Source organism: Balaenoptera borealis (assembly GCF_965194805.1).
Source record: "Balaenoptera borealis genome assembly, chromosome: 3".
Taxonomy (NCBI): Eukaryota; Metazoa; Chordata; class Mammalia; order Artiodactyla; family Balaenopteridae; genus Balaenoptera; species Balaenoptera borealis.
Window position 1 is genome coordinate 134,001,255 of NC_138866.1, and position 15,576 is coordinate 134,016,830.

Genomic DNA, 15,576 nt, shown 5'->3' on the forward strand with positions numbered 1-15,576 from the left:
ATAAAGAAAAACTGTCATGTAGCTTAGAGACAGTGACATTGTTCAGGAAACGCCACTGGATTCAGGATCCAAAGACCTACATTTCCGCCTCGGCTGTGTCATTGCTTAGCTGGGTGAGCTGGGGGACGGCCTAGCCTTTATGAGCCTGGCTTCTCATCTACCAAGTGGAGATAGGCCGATATTCCTCTTTCTTTTTTATCTCACAGGTGTGTTGAGGAGAGCACTATAGGCATTACACAAATGTAAGGAACAAATATTATTTTTAATATTGTTGCTTCAGCAATCATTAGATAAACTAGCACTAATTTTTTAAAACCTTTTCATTTTGCCAAGTAGTAAACATATACAAAAGTAGAAAGACTAGTTAAATGAGCTGTGTATGCTATGATTTCATCACCAACTTTAGTAATTATCAACTCAGGGCCATCCTATGTTATTTCTGCCCTCGTCTACTTCTCTCCCCTACCACAGATTGTTTTTTTTGTATGTGGGTAATAATTTTCTTTCAGTTTTATTGTGATATATTTGACATATAGCACTGTATAAATTTAAGATGTACAGTGTAATAACTTATGAATGTTGTGAAATGATTACCACAATAAGTTTAGTTAACGTCCATCATCTCATATAGATACATAAAGGAAGAAGAAAAAAAATTTTTCCTTGTGATGAGAACTTTTAGGACCTACTTGCTTAGCAACTCTCAAATATACCATACAGCAGTGTTAATATAGTCATCATGTTATACATTACATTTCCAGTACTAATTTATAACAAGAAGTTTGTAACTTTTGATCACTTTCATCCAATTATTATTGAAGATCACTTTTGAAGCAAATACCAGATATCAAATGATTTCATTTGTAAGTATTTTAGTATGTATCTCTAAACGATAAGAACTATTTTAGATATTATCATACCTTAAAAATTTATTTAATAACAACAAATATTCAATCAGTGTTCGGATTTCCTTGATTGTCTTAATTTTCTTTGCAGTTTATTTGAATCAGGATCTAAATAAGACCTGTGCATTACAATTGGTCTTTTAAGTCCCTTAATCTACTGTATAGGTCTTTCTCCATATATGAGAAAAAAATATTCTTTCAAAATCTGCTTTTCAGAGACATGGCTAAAGTCTAGCCACATAGAAACCTTTTCACTGGGAATTAAATTGGGATGAAATGAGTACTTAGATAATACTAATATCAAACCATCGTTTATCATGTGTCAGGAACTAGGCTAGGCATATTAATAATAACAATAGGGGCTTCCTTGGTGGCGCAGTGGTTGAGAATCTGCCTGCCAATGCAGGGGACATGGGTTCGAGCCCTGGTTTGGGAGGATCCCACATGCCGCGGAGCAACTAGGCCCGTGAGCCACAATTGCTGAGCCTGCGCGTCTGGAGCCTGTGCTGCGCAACAAGAGAGGCCGCGATAGTGAGAGGCCCGTGCACCGCGATGAAGAGTGGACCCCACTTGCCGCAACTAGAGAAAGCCCTCGCACAGAAAGGAAGACCCAACACAGTCATAAACAAACAAATAAATAAATAATTAATTAAAATATATCATTAAAAAAAAGAGTAAAATAATATTTAAAAAAATAATAATAAAATACTTGCATTGCAAGAAACTTAAAAAAAAATAATAACAATAGCTATGATTTATTGTTGCTTACTTTATACCAGCCACTATGATCAATATTTTTCATAAGTTATCTTTGATTCTTTTTACATTTTGAGGTAAGTTTTGTTATTCCCATTTTATTGATGAAGAAATTAAGGCTCCATGAGTTAAGTTACTTATCTGAACTTATAGCCATCCAACGAGTGGCAGAATCAGGATATCAACTTAGATTTTTCTGATTCCAGAATGTGCATTCTTTCCAAACTGTTATAGCAAGTGTTTTTCTCCTCAGTTGTCAGTCACCTTAACAAGACTTTTCTTTCTTTTGGCAGCTGGCGATTTACATTTTACTTAATGATTACCATTGCTGGAATTGCCTTTCTTTATGATGTAAGTTGTCTTTCTGATATCTTTGATTGGAATTTGTCTTTAATTTTTAAAATTCCTGCCTGTGAATTCCTTGGGATATAATACTTTCAATAAGGTAACCAGCTTTTAAACCTCTACTCACTCTAATACCTAGAGAAGTAGCAACTCCTCAGTCTGTCTTTCAAAGCTTTTGTGAAGCTTTGCATTTGTAATGTTAGTTTTTAAACCTAATATCTCCCTATTTCCACTCTTGCAACCCACACACCAACTAAACTGGACCACTGACAATCCACTGAATATACCTGGTACATCCCCACTTTAGGATCTTAGCACATATTATCCCCTTTGCCAGAAATGTCTTGCCCTTCCCCCTCTATCTCTGCCCATCAAATTCCATCTAGTTCCATATCAAAGGCCACTTGTTTATGAAGACTTTCATTTCTTTCCCATTAGAAATCAAATCTGTCCTTACCATATTCTCTTTGCATTGTCTGTTTAAATAATTATTAAATAATTACCTTATTAAGTGATGTATAAACTTAATAGTAAATTGTTAAACAGAAAAAAAAAAGATAGCTAGCTTTTAGAGATGTCTCTAAAGATTCTTTCAAGATTTCTCTTAAGATATTTTATTGCTACGGATGTTTCAAGATATTTTTATTGCTATAGAAGCAGTAATCTAATTGGTTCAGAAATAATTTCATTAGAAGAGGCACTTGTTTGAAATAAGTAATTTCCTTTGTGACACAGGACTATTATTGGTCCCAGATTCACTAGAAGTCGTGCATGTCACAGGGGTGTTGTATAGGAACAAGTAGAAACACCTGTGGAGGGAGAGAGGTGCAGCTGGAGCAGCAGGAATGTGATAAAAGTACATCTTACTGTGCATGTTTCCTCCCTATCAGTGACATAAGGAAGGCCTTATGTCTCTGCTGAAATCAGCCTTTGACAAAGTTTCTCTTGGTTCCTTGTTTTTCCAGAAACCTTGGGTATATGACCTTTGGGAGGTTTGGAATGGCTATCCTAGACAGGTAAGTCACACTGATGTAGTCCCTTCCCTCCTCAGCAGCTTGTCCCCTGATTTAGGTCTGAGTCCCATCCCGCTCTCCGTCCACTTCAGTGAAGTCCTTGGCTCTTTCTATACTGGAGCTTACTTACCCTTGTTCCTTATTTACCCATCACTTGTCTCATTCCTTTTCTTTGTTCATGGTTAATGTAATTATGTATTTGAGTTTAAATTTACCATCTTAGTATTTATTTTCTACTTGTACCACCTGATACATTTCATTTATTGTACTCTTTTCTTACTTTTTTATGGGACAGTGAAGTTTTAAAAAATTTATTATTCTGTTTCTTCCCTTATATTAGCTTTTCAGTTATGCATGTTTTTATTCTTTTAGTCATTATCCTAGAGATTACCATATGCATCCTTCAATTATCAGAGTCTAATGTAAATTAGTGCTCTTACCTCTTTCCAGTCACTGAAAGATCATCAGACTACTCCTGTCCCCTCCTTCAAATATTTAAAACCCTACAAGTCACTACAATAATTGATTTGTAAATCAGTCAAATTGCCCTTTCCGTGCTGTTCCTTTGCATCTTGCATTTCCATGCTTCCATCTGGGATTATTATCCTTCTGGCTGCAGAATCCCCTTTGGTTTGCTTGTCTGGAAATGTTATCATTTTACCCTATATTTTTTTTTTTAATTTTTTTTTTAATGTGACACATACTTTTAATTTTATTTATTTATTTATGGCTGTGTTGGGTCTTCGTTTCTGTGCGAGGGCTTTCTCTGGTTGTGGCAAGCGGGGGCCACTCTTCATCGCGGTGCGCGGGCCTCTCACTATCGCGGCCTCTCTTGTTGCGGAGCACAGGCTCCAGACGCGCAGGCTCAGTAATTGTGGCTCACGGGCCCAGCCGCTCCGCGGCATGTGGGATCCTCCCAGACCAGGGCTCGAACCCGTGTCCCCCGCATTGGCAGGCAGATTCTCCACCACTGCGCCACCAGGGAAGCCCCCATTTTACCCTATATTTTTAAAGGATATTTTTGCTGGGCATAGAATTCTAGGTTAGTAGTTATTTTCCTTAAGCACTTTAAAGAAGTCATTCCATTGTCTTCTGGATCCCCTCAGTTTCTTTAAGAATTCAGTTATCCATTTTATTTTTGCTTCTTCAAATGGTGTCCTTTTTCTCTGATTTTAATATTTTGTATTTGTCTTTCAGCAATTTTAATATGATATGTATAAATGTGGTCTTCTGTGAATTTATCCTGCTTATTGTCCATAGTACTTCTTGAATCTGTGGCTTGATGTCTTAAGTCCATTTTGGAAAATTCTTAGCCGTTGCTTCTGTTCCTTTCTCTCTCTCCTCTCTTTCTGGAATTCCAATTACAAGTGTGCTAATACGTTAGACCTTTATGCTAGGTCCTGAAGCTCTCTTAGGCTTTCCCTAATATTTTCCAACCTCTTGCCTTACTGCTTCAGTCTATAGGGACACAGTTCTCCACAGACCTCTTGCATTTCTGCATGTCATATGAAGTGATACACGGACTGACTTTTATTCTGTACTGTCTTTCCAAGGACGTTTGTATGGCAAGCAACCTTGGAAGATAGAGGTAATGTCTCCTCTGAAGCAATTGGTATGCATGTCACTGTCCATTATAAAGATTTAGGTTCCCTAGCTCAGGGTTCCTCTCTGGTAGCAAAACCCACTGCATGTGCAGATGTCACCTGACCCTCTTTGTTTAGCCATGGGAATTGGGGTGGGATAACTGGCCCAAATACTGATATTCTGGCAACTGTATTCGTGTGAATAATAAGCTATCCTTTACCTCTGACCCAGGAGTCTCATATCTTCTATCAGCATTCATGAAACTATGGCAAGCTAACTTGCAAGTAGGGTAAAATCTCAGACCCTTCACAGTTCTGGACATTTTCTACTTTCATGTCCTCCAGTTCACTAGTGCTTTTTTCAGCAGTGTCTAATCTGCTCTTAAACACATCTTTTGAGTTCTCAATTTTAGTTATGGTATTTTTCATTTCTCAAATGTTCACTTAATTCTTTTTTTATGGATTCCAGTTCTCTACTGAAAATTCCCACTAATTTTTAAAAATAACTTTAAATATGTGGTTAGTTTTTAAAGTTATTTTAAAGTCAGAGTCTGATAAATCCAATATCTTGCTCACCTGTGGGTCTATTTTCTTTCTTATTCCTGTCTCCTTATGCTTGATAACATTTGATTGAATGATAGACATTGCATATGAAAAATAATGCTTAGAAATGGTATTATCTACCTCCTGAGAGGACTTACTTTCACTTCTGTTAAGCAGTTAGAGTAGAGACAGATCACCTTAAATTTTATCTGTGATTGACGGAGTTAATTTGGACTCCAGTCTTTGTGAGGGCAGATGTATTTACAACTTGCCCGTATTCCTAGGGTATTCTCTTACAGTGGTTTTAAATAAAAGATTATAGTATTTACCAGGACTTCTTTTCCCTTGCTGGCCCTGAATACCAGTTTACTTCCTAGCACTATGAGATTGCCAAAAGTCCTACTTAACTACTGCTTCTTAGTCTCTGGGCTCTATACTGCTTATAAATTAGCAAATGCAGACTTTATGCTATACATTGGTGTGGTTTTCTTTGAAATTATCCTGCGTAGGGTCTGTAGTACTTCTTGAATTAAGGATGCACTTGAAATAAAGGATTTCATTTAATGCATTTTTCTTCTCCTTGAAATCTTGGCTCCACAGGTTCTGGATGCCTTGGTTGTTCTCCAATGCCTTCAAACAGATATTTTTTCTGTACTTTATCCATATTTTTAAGTAGTTCTCACTAGGAGGGTTAGTCTCATACAGGCTTGTTTTTCATAGAAGAAAGCAGAAACTCTTATTCTTTCTTGGCCTTATCAAGGATGATGAGTTGACCAGAAAATTATTCCATTTAATGTATTAGCTTTACTCTTCACTTCTCAGGTGTGTCAGTTATATGCTGGTGTATAATAAATCATCACCAAAACTTAGGGCCTTAAAACAACAACCATTTATTTGCTTATGATATGGATTAGCAATTTTGGCTAGGCTCAGCCGAGCAGTTCTGCTCCATGTGGTGTTAGCTGAGTTCATTCATGCATTTTCAGTTAGTTGACAGGCTGGCTAGGGCATATCACATGTCCCTGGTGCCCTCATTTGTATTTTTGTCAGTGGACACCTTGATGCTCTACTTTGTGACCTCAAGAAGGATAGCTCAGGTTTCTTACATGGTGCTTATGAGGTCTCTGATTGCATCATAGTTGCTATGTCCCCTTGACCAAAGGCCAAGATTCAAAGGCCTCCTGGTGATGTTAGAGGAGACTGTACCAGGGCATGAATATGAGAAGGTGAGATTCACTGAGGGCATTAATGTTACAATCCATCACACCAAATAATATAGTGTCTCAGCTTAGCTAAAACAAGCACACCACCCCTCCTACTTTAAAGAAAATTCTAGCTATGGAAATTTCATTGTTTTTTTCAGGAGACATTTTTAGAGTACTTAAATAATTGTATATATTTTATTACTGTCCCATTTGAGAATGGGCCAATTTGGATCACCATCTTGTCACTACAAAAGAGGTTAGGACATCAGATTTGAGTAGTATTCAAGAAACATAAAACAAGGTATTTTGTGGGACAAGCAGAACAGCTTTTCCATTGTTCTTAAGTAAAGATTTTTAAATTATTTTTCTAATTTAACTCTCAATCAACTAAAAGAATGCTTTTACACCTGTTGTAGTTTTATTAAATTTTAAACAAAACATTTAACTTGACTTTGGAATTCTTGTCTCCCTTTTTAGAAACAAAATGCCTCAAAATATTGTCTCTGATTTCTTCTCAGAAGTTGAAATGTAAAACATTATTATTTGGGAGAATTTTGTGGAATATAAATAGGTATAAACAATAGTTTTAATCCTTAAAATGAGTTGTTTATATGGTGACATTAAAGTAGTGAATACTCTTGTTTTCCTCAGCCCTTGCTGCCATCTCAGTACTGGTACTACACTTTGGAGATGAGTTTTTATTGGTCTCTCTTATTTAGCCTTGGCTCTGATATCAAGAGGAAGGTAAGTGTCTTATTTACAAAACTACTTTATCCATTTTTTTCAAAAGTTTTTATCCCCCTGCCCCAAATCCTAATCTTTAAATCATATTTTTATATATGTTCAGTTCCAGTTCATAACTTTTTTGCTTTTATAACACAAAGAATAGTGCAAATATGCTCATACTTTGGTGCCTTGGTAAGTATTTGTAGTGAAACATTATAGAAACTTTAACTTTGAAGCTCTACACTTGTTCAATAAGAAAAGAACTCTCCTTTATGATGTCTGCTTCTTTCTTTTGGTTTGAGAATTTAGTATTCTTCAGTGCAAAGAAGAAAAGTGCTAGTAGTTTTAATTCTACAGCCACGTCCTTTAGTTGATTACAGACCACTTTATATAATTCTTTTGATGTATTCAGTGACTTTGAAAACATTTTTTCCTTAATTCATCCAAGATCCTTGTTAGAAAACATTGCTTCAAGCACTATTAGCTTTGCTTTATTTGCAGGGAAACTAAGTCACAGGCATGCTAAATGCATCCTCTGAGGTCACAAAGTGTGGTATTTTAGGAACTGTTTGGTTGGTACTGATTCCTATTTGCTGGTACAGAAAATTGTATTAGACTCTCAGAGCAGTCACGGATTTCCTCATATACGTTAGCAGTACAGATCAAATGACAAATACTCTTGGCATGTACTTTATATGCTACGCTCTATATGAAAGATTGGTTTGTAGCAAAGTTTGGGTGATAAATAAAATTAAGTTGAATTCAGTATTAAGGAGATAAAACCAAGTTGGCTTGACTAAATGATGTTTGAGTGAGCGATGGTGCACAGTCTATCACTAAGGGGCCCAGTCAGCTTCTCAACTGGAGATCTGAAAAGAAACTTACAGAATAAACCATAAGAACATACTGTGAAAAAATCTGATTGAAATGATTTCCTTTTTCATAAAACTTAATAACAGCTATAGTTTAACTGTTATTAACTTAATTTAGGCTAAGAATATGTCAAAATTTAATTGATTAAGTCATTTTCTCAAGGGATAGAATTGAAAATAATCATTATTTAGAAGGTCTTCATAGATATACTCAGGTAGGTTGATCCTGTAATGATCCTATCTTTTTCCCACTTTCGATCCTTTTATTTTTTTCAGTAGTTGCTTTCTCTTTATTATTTACAGGTGCATTGGACACCTTTTCAAAAATTAAATGTAGATATATGTCATATATTTGTAAATACACATCTTCAGAGACATAAAATTATTAAGAATTGGGTAAAGCACAGGCTCTGGAGTCAAATTGCCGAAGTTTGGATCCCTGACTTCACCACTCATTAACATCTTGAGCTAGTTGGTTACATTTGCTAAGCTAGATCTGTCTCCTCATATATAGAGTAGAGCTAAAAATAGTTCTTATCTCCTCCAGTTGTTGTGAGGATTAAACAAGTTAATTCATACAAAGCACTTTCTGGTGTATAGTAAGTACTTAATAAATTAGGCTGTTATTATTATCATGTTTATTCTTTTACTTTGCTACAAGGAAACTGAAGTCTTTAAGTTTTTTTAAACATTTTAATCAGGATAGTCACAGACCATACAATTCATCTATTTAAAGTGCATAATGCAATGGTTTTGAGTATATTTGCAGAATTCTGCAGTCATCACCACAGTCAATTCTATTTCCATCACCTCAAATAGAAATCCTGTACCCTTTAGCAGTCACTCCGCATTTCTTCTAACCTCCACAGCCCCACGCAACCACTATCTACTTTCTGCCTCTATGCATTTGCCTCTTTTGGATATTTCACATAAATGGAATCATACAATATATGTTTTTTTGTATCTGGCTTCTTTCACTTAGCATAATGATTCATTCATGTTGTAGCATGCATCAGTAATTCATTCCTTTTTATTAATGAATAATATTCTATTATATGGATATACTACATTTTGTTTATCCATTTATCAATTGATGGATATTTGGGTTGTTTCTACCTTTTTGGCTATTATGAATAATGCTACTATGAACATTGATGTGCAAATTTTTGCATGAACATATATTTTAATTTTTCTCATGTATATACCTAGGGGTGGAATTGCTAGACTATATAGTAGTCCTATGTATAACCTTTGGGGGAATTGTTAGACTCTAACAAAGCAGCCATGCCATTTTACATTCCTACCAGCAATGTATAAGGGTTCCAACTTCTCCACATCCTAGCCAACACTTGTTATTGTTTGTCTTTTTTATTATAGCTATCCTGGTGGGTGTGAAGTATTTTGCTACTGCAGTTATTCCACTTTCATTTGTTCCTTATTTCATATGCAGTAACTCTTATTTTAATAGTTGTATAGTTTTATTATATCTGTCTTGGAATTAGGCAGGGAATTAACAATAAATGTAAATGTACACAGGAATATGCTTGTGTGTGTATGTATGTCTTGTGTGTGTGTGTGTGTGTGTGTGTGTGTGTGTACATATATCCAGTGTAGGGCAGTGGGAAGAACAGCAGATATTAGGACTTAGATGACGACGGTTCAATGCTATCTCAATGTTAAATGACTTAATCAATGAGGATAACTCTTGTTCTATCTCCCTCACAAGGATTGTGCTTAAGAATAAAAGTGAAAGCATTTTACACAGTTCAAAATATGCAGATGTAAGTTGTTAGTTTTAAAATTATTATTATCTCTTCCAGTGATTGAGAAATAACTGCATTTGCTTAATGGTTTCCATTTCCCCTTATTATATAGGATTTTCTAGCTCATGTCATCCACCACCTGGCTGCTGTTAGTTTGATGAGCTTCTCTTGGTGTGCTAATTATATTCGCAGTGGGACCCTCGTGATGATTTTACACGATGTGGCCGACATTTGGCTGGAGGTAAACGTTTGCCATTAAAAAACTAATAACAATACCATGTCCTGGGTTAACTGTGACTCCTCACAGGAAGAATTGTCTGTGAGTGATTTAGCAGAGCTCTCTGTCCTGAAAACACCCAAAGTCTGCAGATGTCTCTAGGTCCCCAGATCTTTCAAGTTCAAAGAAAGGAAAGCTTTCAGTTTTTATTTTCTAACCTTCTTTCTCCATGGTACTCGAGAGAGAGGTTACTTTGTGGGATTCCACTTATGCAAGTTGCATGCAGATATTAGCTTAGGAAGTAAGCTGAGGTATCTGAAGAGGAATGAACTCTAAGCTTTTAAACGGAAAACTTGGACTATGACATTATAGATTTTTAAAGTTGGTCGGCACCGTATATTCACTTAAGCAAAGCTAAATACGCACTGAATGCTTGCACCTCCCTGCGTGGACCCTCCTCCAGCTTTAAGGAATGAAAGCCGATGTTTATTTAAATGACATTTATTTTCTAAGGAAGGAATGTTTCAGAGCAGGGGACATTAAAACAAGAGTCTTCCTAATCCCAAACCACACAAAATATAAGGAACAATGCAAAATTAGGATTGTTTTCTCTACATGTTTCTGATGTGCTTTGGTTCCTGTTTACCCTGAGGCAGTGGGTCCTGCTGTACTTAGAGCCATTGTTCATCATTTAAATATACTCATTTATAATGAAGCCGGGGGAAATAATGCTAACCTATTTGCATTCAGGATTGCCTCTTCAAGGGCTAATAATTGAATGTAAGTTGATATGGAAGAAATTTAATTTAATTTAATAAGATCTTGTTCTTCTAGATCAGGGTTCAGCAAACTTTTTGGTAAAGAGCCAGGTAGTAAATCTAGCTTTGTGGGCCTCATAGGATCTCTTGTCACATATTTTTCTTTTTTGTTGTTTTTTTCTTTTCTCTTGTACCCCTTTAAAAATGTGAAAACTATTCTTATCCTTCTTAACTCAAGGGCTGACCAGCTTTAGCCCATAGGCTGAACTGTAATTTGCCAAACCCTGTTCTAGATATAACCAGAAGTCATTTGAAGCCATTTCAAAGCAACTGGCTGTTGTTAAAACATTAGCTGTGTACAGAATTGTATTTCTTGTATGTAATCGTAATTAGACATGTAAATACCATTCTAACATCAAGATTATTATATGTGCTTCAGGGCAACACATGGCTTAGGAAGGATTGTGCCAGTTTTTCCGTGTGTTGCTCTCTGAATGTAGCCATCTCTGCTATAATTACCTCCTTCTCTGATCATATCTCAGAAACCCTGCCTGAAAATTAAGACCAAATTGGCCATGAGTTAAAAATTTTATGCTACTCTATTCTTCTAACCCTCTAGTTCAATTGCCTTTGGTGTGTGTCCACCGTAAAAACAGCTTCATTGTGTTACTAAAAGGGAGAGTTAGGTGTTGGGACTGGGAATGAGCACCGTGTTATCCCTGTCTACCCTGCCATTGACATGACATAGCTCCCTAGGTGACCTGGACAAATCACTTAATGCTTTGTTTCTATCCTCAGCTGTAGCATGAGAAGTCATATCTACCTCTTAGGGTATATTGTGCAGTTTAGCTCACTATCATTTGAAAATGTTCTGAGGTCCTTAGGTAAAAAACAGAAGAAAAATGAAATGTCAAACTCAGTTCCCTACATGGGTAAACTATGAGAACAGCTTCATGTTGTTAATGATCATCAATAATTCTTGATTCACAAGTCATGATCTAACTTGAGGTTCGGTGAGTGAGGCCACTACCCTCCATCAGCTGGTGGTAGAAACAACATTGAATAGTGGCGTGGGGCCGATTTTTTATATTCTCCAGAAGTGCCTATTCCATAGCTTCCTCAAGTAGTTTGTTTTAGTGTTTGTCCTCTCAGTCAAGTTCTAATTGAACCCAGACATGGTACAACTTTTACCCCTGTTTAGACCTTCCTAAAGATGGAGACTATTAATCTTTCATGTTCCTTAAGACAGTTGTTGGGTCATTTCTTAGTTCTTTCTTTGCAAGGAAGAACAGCCTCAACATCTACAATTTTTACTCATAAGCAACCTTGTGCCTTCTTCATGCATCTTCATGATCTTCTCTAGTTTTCTGCATGTTAAGTTTGGATCCAGGACCCAACACTTTAACAGTATCTTGACTGATACTTAGCAAAGGAGAGGGGTTTCTCTCTGATATCCATCTTTGCACAGCCCAGAATAGGCCACCTGTGCATTTGCCCAAAGGAGTGCTACTTTGCCATCACAAGTGGGGGCAAAGTAGCACTCTTCATGCCTATGCACATCTCTAGCTTCCTGCCCTGGCCTACCTTCTGACCCTTCAAACAGCTCCCCACTCCATTCCAAGCCCTCTAAACTTCTGGCCTTTCTCCCCATACCCAAGTCCTGCCCAGCTGGCGTGCCAGCCTTCTATCTCAGCAATGGAGGCTGTTCCCTTTTGGGACCCTGCCAATCCCATAGTCTGATCACATTCTTACCCCATGGTAAGTATGGAAAATGCAATGTAAACCATTCCTGAAATGTAATAAGCTGCTTCTCTTGTTCTAGATGGGCCTTGAGGTTCCTGGGTGATTTCAGTTCTGAAACTGGCAGGGCTGAACCACACCACCCACCTGCCGACCTCCCACCCCCAACTTCAGACTCTTTCCCATTCAGCCTTGGGCTCCGCTGGATAATGCAAGAGAACATCCTCGTTACATTAGTACCACAATAAACAACATTTTCTGTAATTCTTTTCACTCAACACAGATAATATGAGCACTACAGGCTAGCATAAAGTAAGTAGGGAAAATCAAGTGCTTGAAACTTTACTTCAACCAGGACATGGCCCCAAGGGCTGCCTCCTAACTCCACTTCTTCTGTCATCTGCCTTAAAGTAGCCGCCTTGATTGCAACATGCCCAGCCCAGCCCAGGACTTCACTCACATCCCAGCCTTTCTTCAATCCCGCTCTCCTCCCAGTTAAATGGAGGAATTCAATAAATGCCCAGATAAAATACATGCTAAAATTAATTATGCTAATTTGTAGTGCTTGTGAAATACAGGAGTAATATTACAGTCATTCTAACTAATTTTTTAAACATTATATTATGCAAAGTTTCAAACATATGACAAGGTAAAGAGTATAATGGGCCCAGTGGACCCATCATCCAGCTTTAACAGTTATCAATATGGCCAATCTTGTTTTGGCTATTTCTCATCCATAACCCAACCCCCACCAAGATTTTGAAGCAAATCCCAGGTATAATTTAATCTATAAATATTTAATTTAAAAATTTTACATGAATATCACCCTATCTGAATGCAATTTCTTTCTATTTTCTCAGTCTGCTAAGATGTTTTCGTATGCCGGATGGAAGCAAACCTGTAACACCCTGTTTTTCATCTTCTCCATCATATTTTTCATCAGCCGCCTCATTATTTTTCCCTTCTGGTGAGTAGACAAGGTGCTGTGTGTGCCTTTGGTCACTGTGCTGAGGTGGCCTTGCATGTTGTTCAGGTTGGAGCATTGCCTTTTCTTTCTTTCTTACACTGATCTGCAGCTATTTGTGCCAAGTTCAGCTGGAAAGAAGAATGTGAAGGGGCCATTTTTATAGATAATTAAAACCACACCTTCCAATGTGAAAAGGCTTGTTACAAAGGGAGATTAAAGATGTGTAACCAATGGGAAGCAGCAACTCTTATTCTGTGTCTGGTTTCATGAATATGGATCTTTCTTTGTGATTAACAGCTTTTCCAGTTATTCAGTGAAATGTCATTGGCCAATTATCAGCTCTTTAAAAGAGAGGCAAGTTCTGTGTTAAACTTACAATAGTTATAACCACCATCAATTGAATGCCAGACACTGGACTAGGCCCTTTATACATCTTGGCACTAGCTACACAACAAATCATAAAGATAGGTATCATCACTTCCAGTTTGCAGATGAGGAAACTGATGCTGATTTCATTTTCCATGATCACTGGTCCTAACAGTGATTTGGACCACTAGCTCTTGGTCAGTCTGTTGATTTTGTTTAGCCAAGAGCTGGCAACGTAGAACCTATGTTGTGTCTCTCCTGACAATCATTCCTTTGGCAAGCATAATTTTCCATGTGTTGATTGACAGAAACCAGAGGAAAAATGTGAGGAAGACATTGATGGTTTGGAAAGAACAGCTTAAAACTAACTGTAGTTTGGGGATAGTCGAGGAGTTTCAGATATTCTCAACAGAAAAACTAGTGCTATTGGAGGTACTAGGTTCCAGCGGAATGAAATGGGGACCCGGATTTCAGGCCTGATCCCTTGTGGGTGGAGAGCACCCTTGACTAGCAGCATGCAGGGAAGACTGGTATGAGAGTGTGGGTGCTGCCTGCCCTGTGGAAGCCAGCTGCGTTCTTTAACCCAGGATTGGGTGTCTTGATTAGACATTTTTTTCTGGAGAGGAGCAGCATCATGCAGTGATGAATTTCACAGGTGCAAGTCAGTCCTGGCTCCAGACTTACTACCTGTGTGATCTTGTACAGGTTAGAACATTTTTCTGTGCCTCAGTTTCTCATCTGTAAAATGTAAATAAGGGTTGTCATGAGGCTTAATTGAAGTAATACATATGAAATAGCTTAGAACAGTGTCTGGAACATAATAAGGATTCAGTAAATACCAGCTGTTATTACTAAAATTATTAATGAGTCTCTGAGAATTTGAAGTTTAATCTAGAATCAAATCTGAGATACATGTTTAAGATACTCTTCTTGATTGATGAATCATATTACCATCACTTTTGCTTTGGCTGATCAAGTGTGTTTATGAAATTAGAATATTGTACAATAGCAATTATTGATAGGGTAAGTATTAACTTGCAGATAGCAGTTGAGTTGTGGCTTTTCAGTGTGACTTTCCTGGTGCTCTAAATCCAGCATTTGCCCATTGGTGACACTTATTTTGTTCAAAAAGTACCATGTGTTCCAGTTATCTATAGCTGTATAACAAACCTTTGAAAAATTTAGTGGCTTGAGACAGTAGTGAGCAAACTTTTTTTATAAAGGGCCATAGAATAACTGTTTTAGGCTTTGAGGGCCATATATGGTCTCTGTTGCATGTTTTTCTTTGTTTGGTTCTGATTCTTTTACAACCCTTTAAAAATGTACCAAACCTAGCTTAGATCACTGGCTGTAGAAAAATGGGCTGCAGGCCAGACTTTACCAACACGCCATGTTTTGCAGAGCTCTCTCTTAAAACAACAACACATTATTATTACTATTTCTTATGGATCTGGGAGTTGACAGGCCTCATCTACATGGTTTTCACTCATGTGGTTACAGTCAGATGGTCGCTGGGCAGTCAGGGTTGGAGTTTTCTTGAAGGCTTCCTCACTCACAAGGTTCAGGTGACACCCGTGACATCAGCTGGTTGATGCTGATTGCTGGTTGGGACCACTGCTGGGCCTGTCAGCTGGAACACATGCCCATGCCCCTCCACTGGCCTGACCTTCTCTTAGCACAGCAGATGGATTTCAAGGGTGAGCAGTTCAAGAGAGAGCTTGGCAGATGCTGTGTCTCCTTTTATAACCCAGCTTCAGAAGTCACAGCATGTCACTTCCAGCCTCATTTTCTTCATTGAATCCAAGTCACTAAAGCCA

General features: G+C 37.5%; 1 protein-coding gene across 1 annotated transcript in view; it reads left to right on the forward strand.

Moving 5' to 3' along the window:
• CERS3 (ceramide synthase 3) overlaps positions 1 to 15,576 on the forward strand; it is a 141,776-nt gene that overhangs the window by 53,466 nt on the left and 72,734 nt on the right. The window contains exons 6-10 of the mRNA XM_082386845.1: positions 1,955 to 2,012; positions 2,972 to 3,022; positions 7,002 to 7,094; positions 9,824 to 9,952; positions 13,287 to 13,393. Coding sequence (XP_082242971.1) covers positions 1,955 to 2,012; positions 2,972 to 3,022; positions 7,002 to 7,094; positions 9,824 to 9,952; positions 13,287 to 13,393 — 438 coding nt within the window. The remainder of the gene's footprint in view (positions 1 to 1,954; positions 2,013 to 2,971; positions 3,023 to 7,001; positions 7,095 to 9,823; positions 9,953 to 13,286; positions 13,394 to 15,576) is intronic.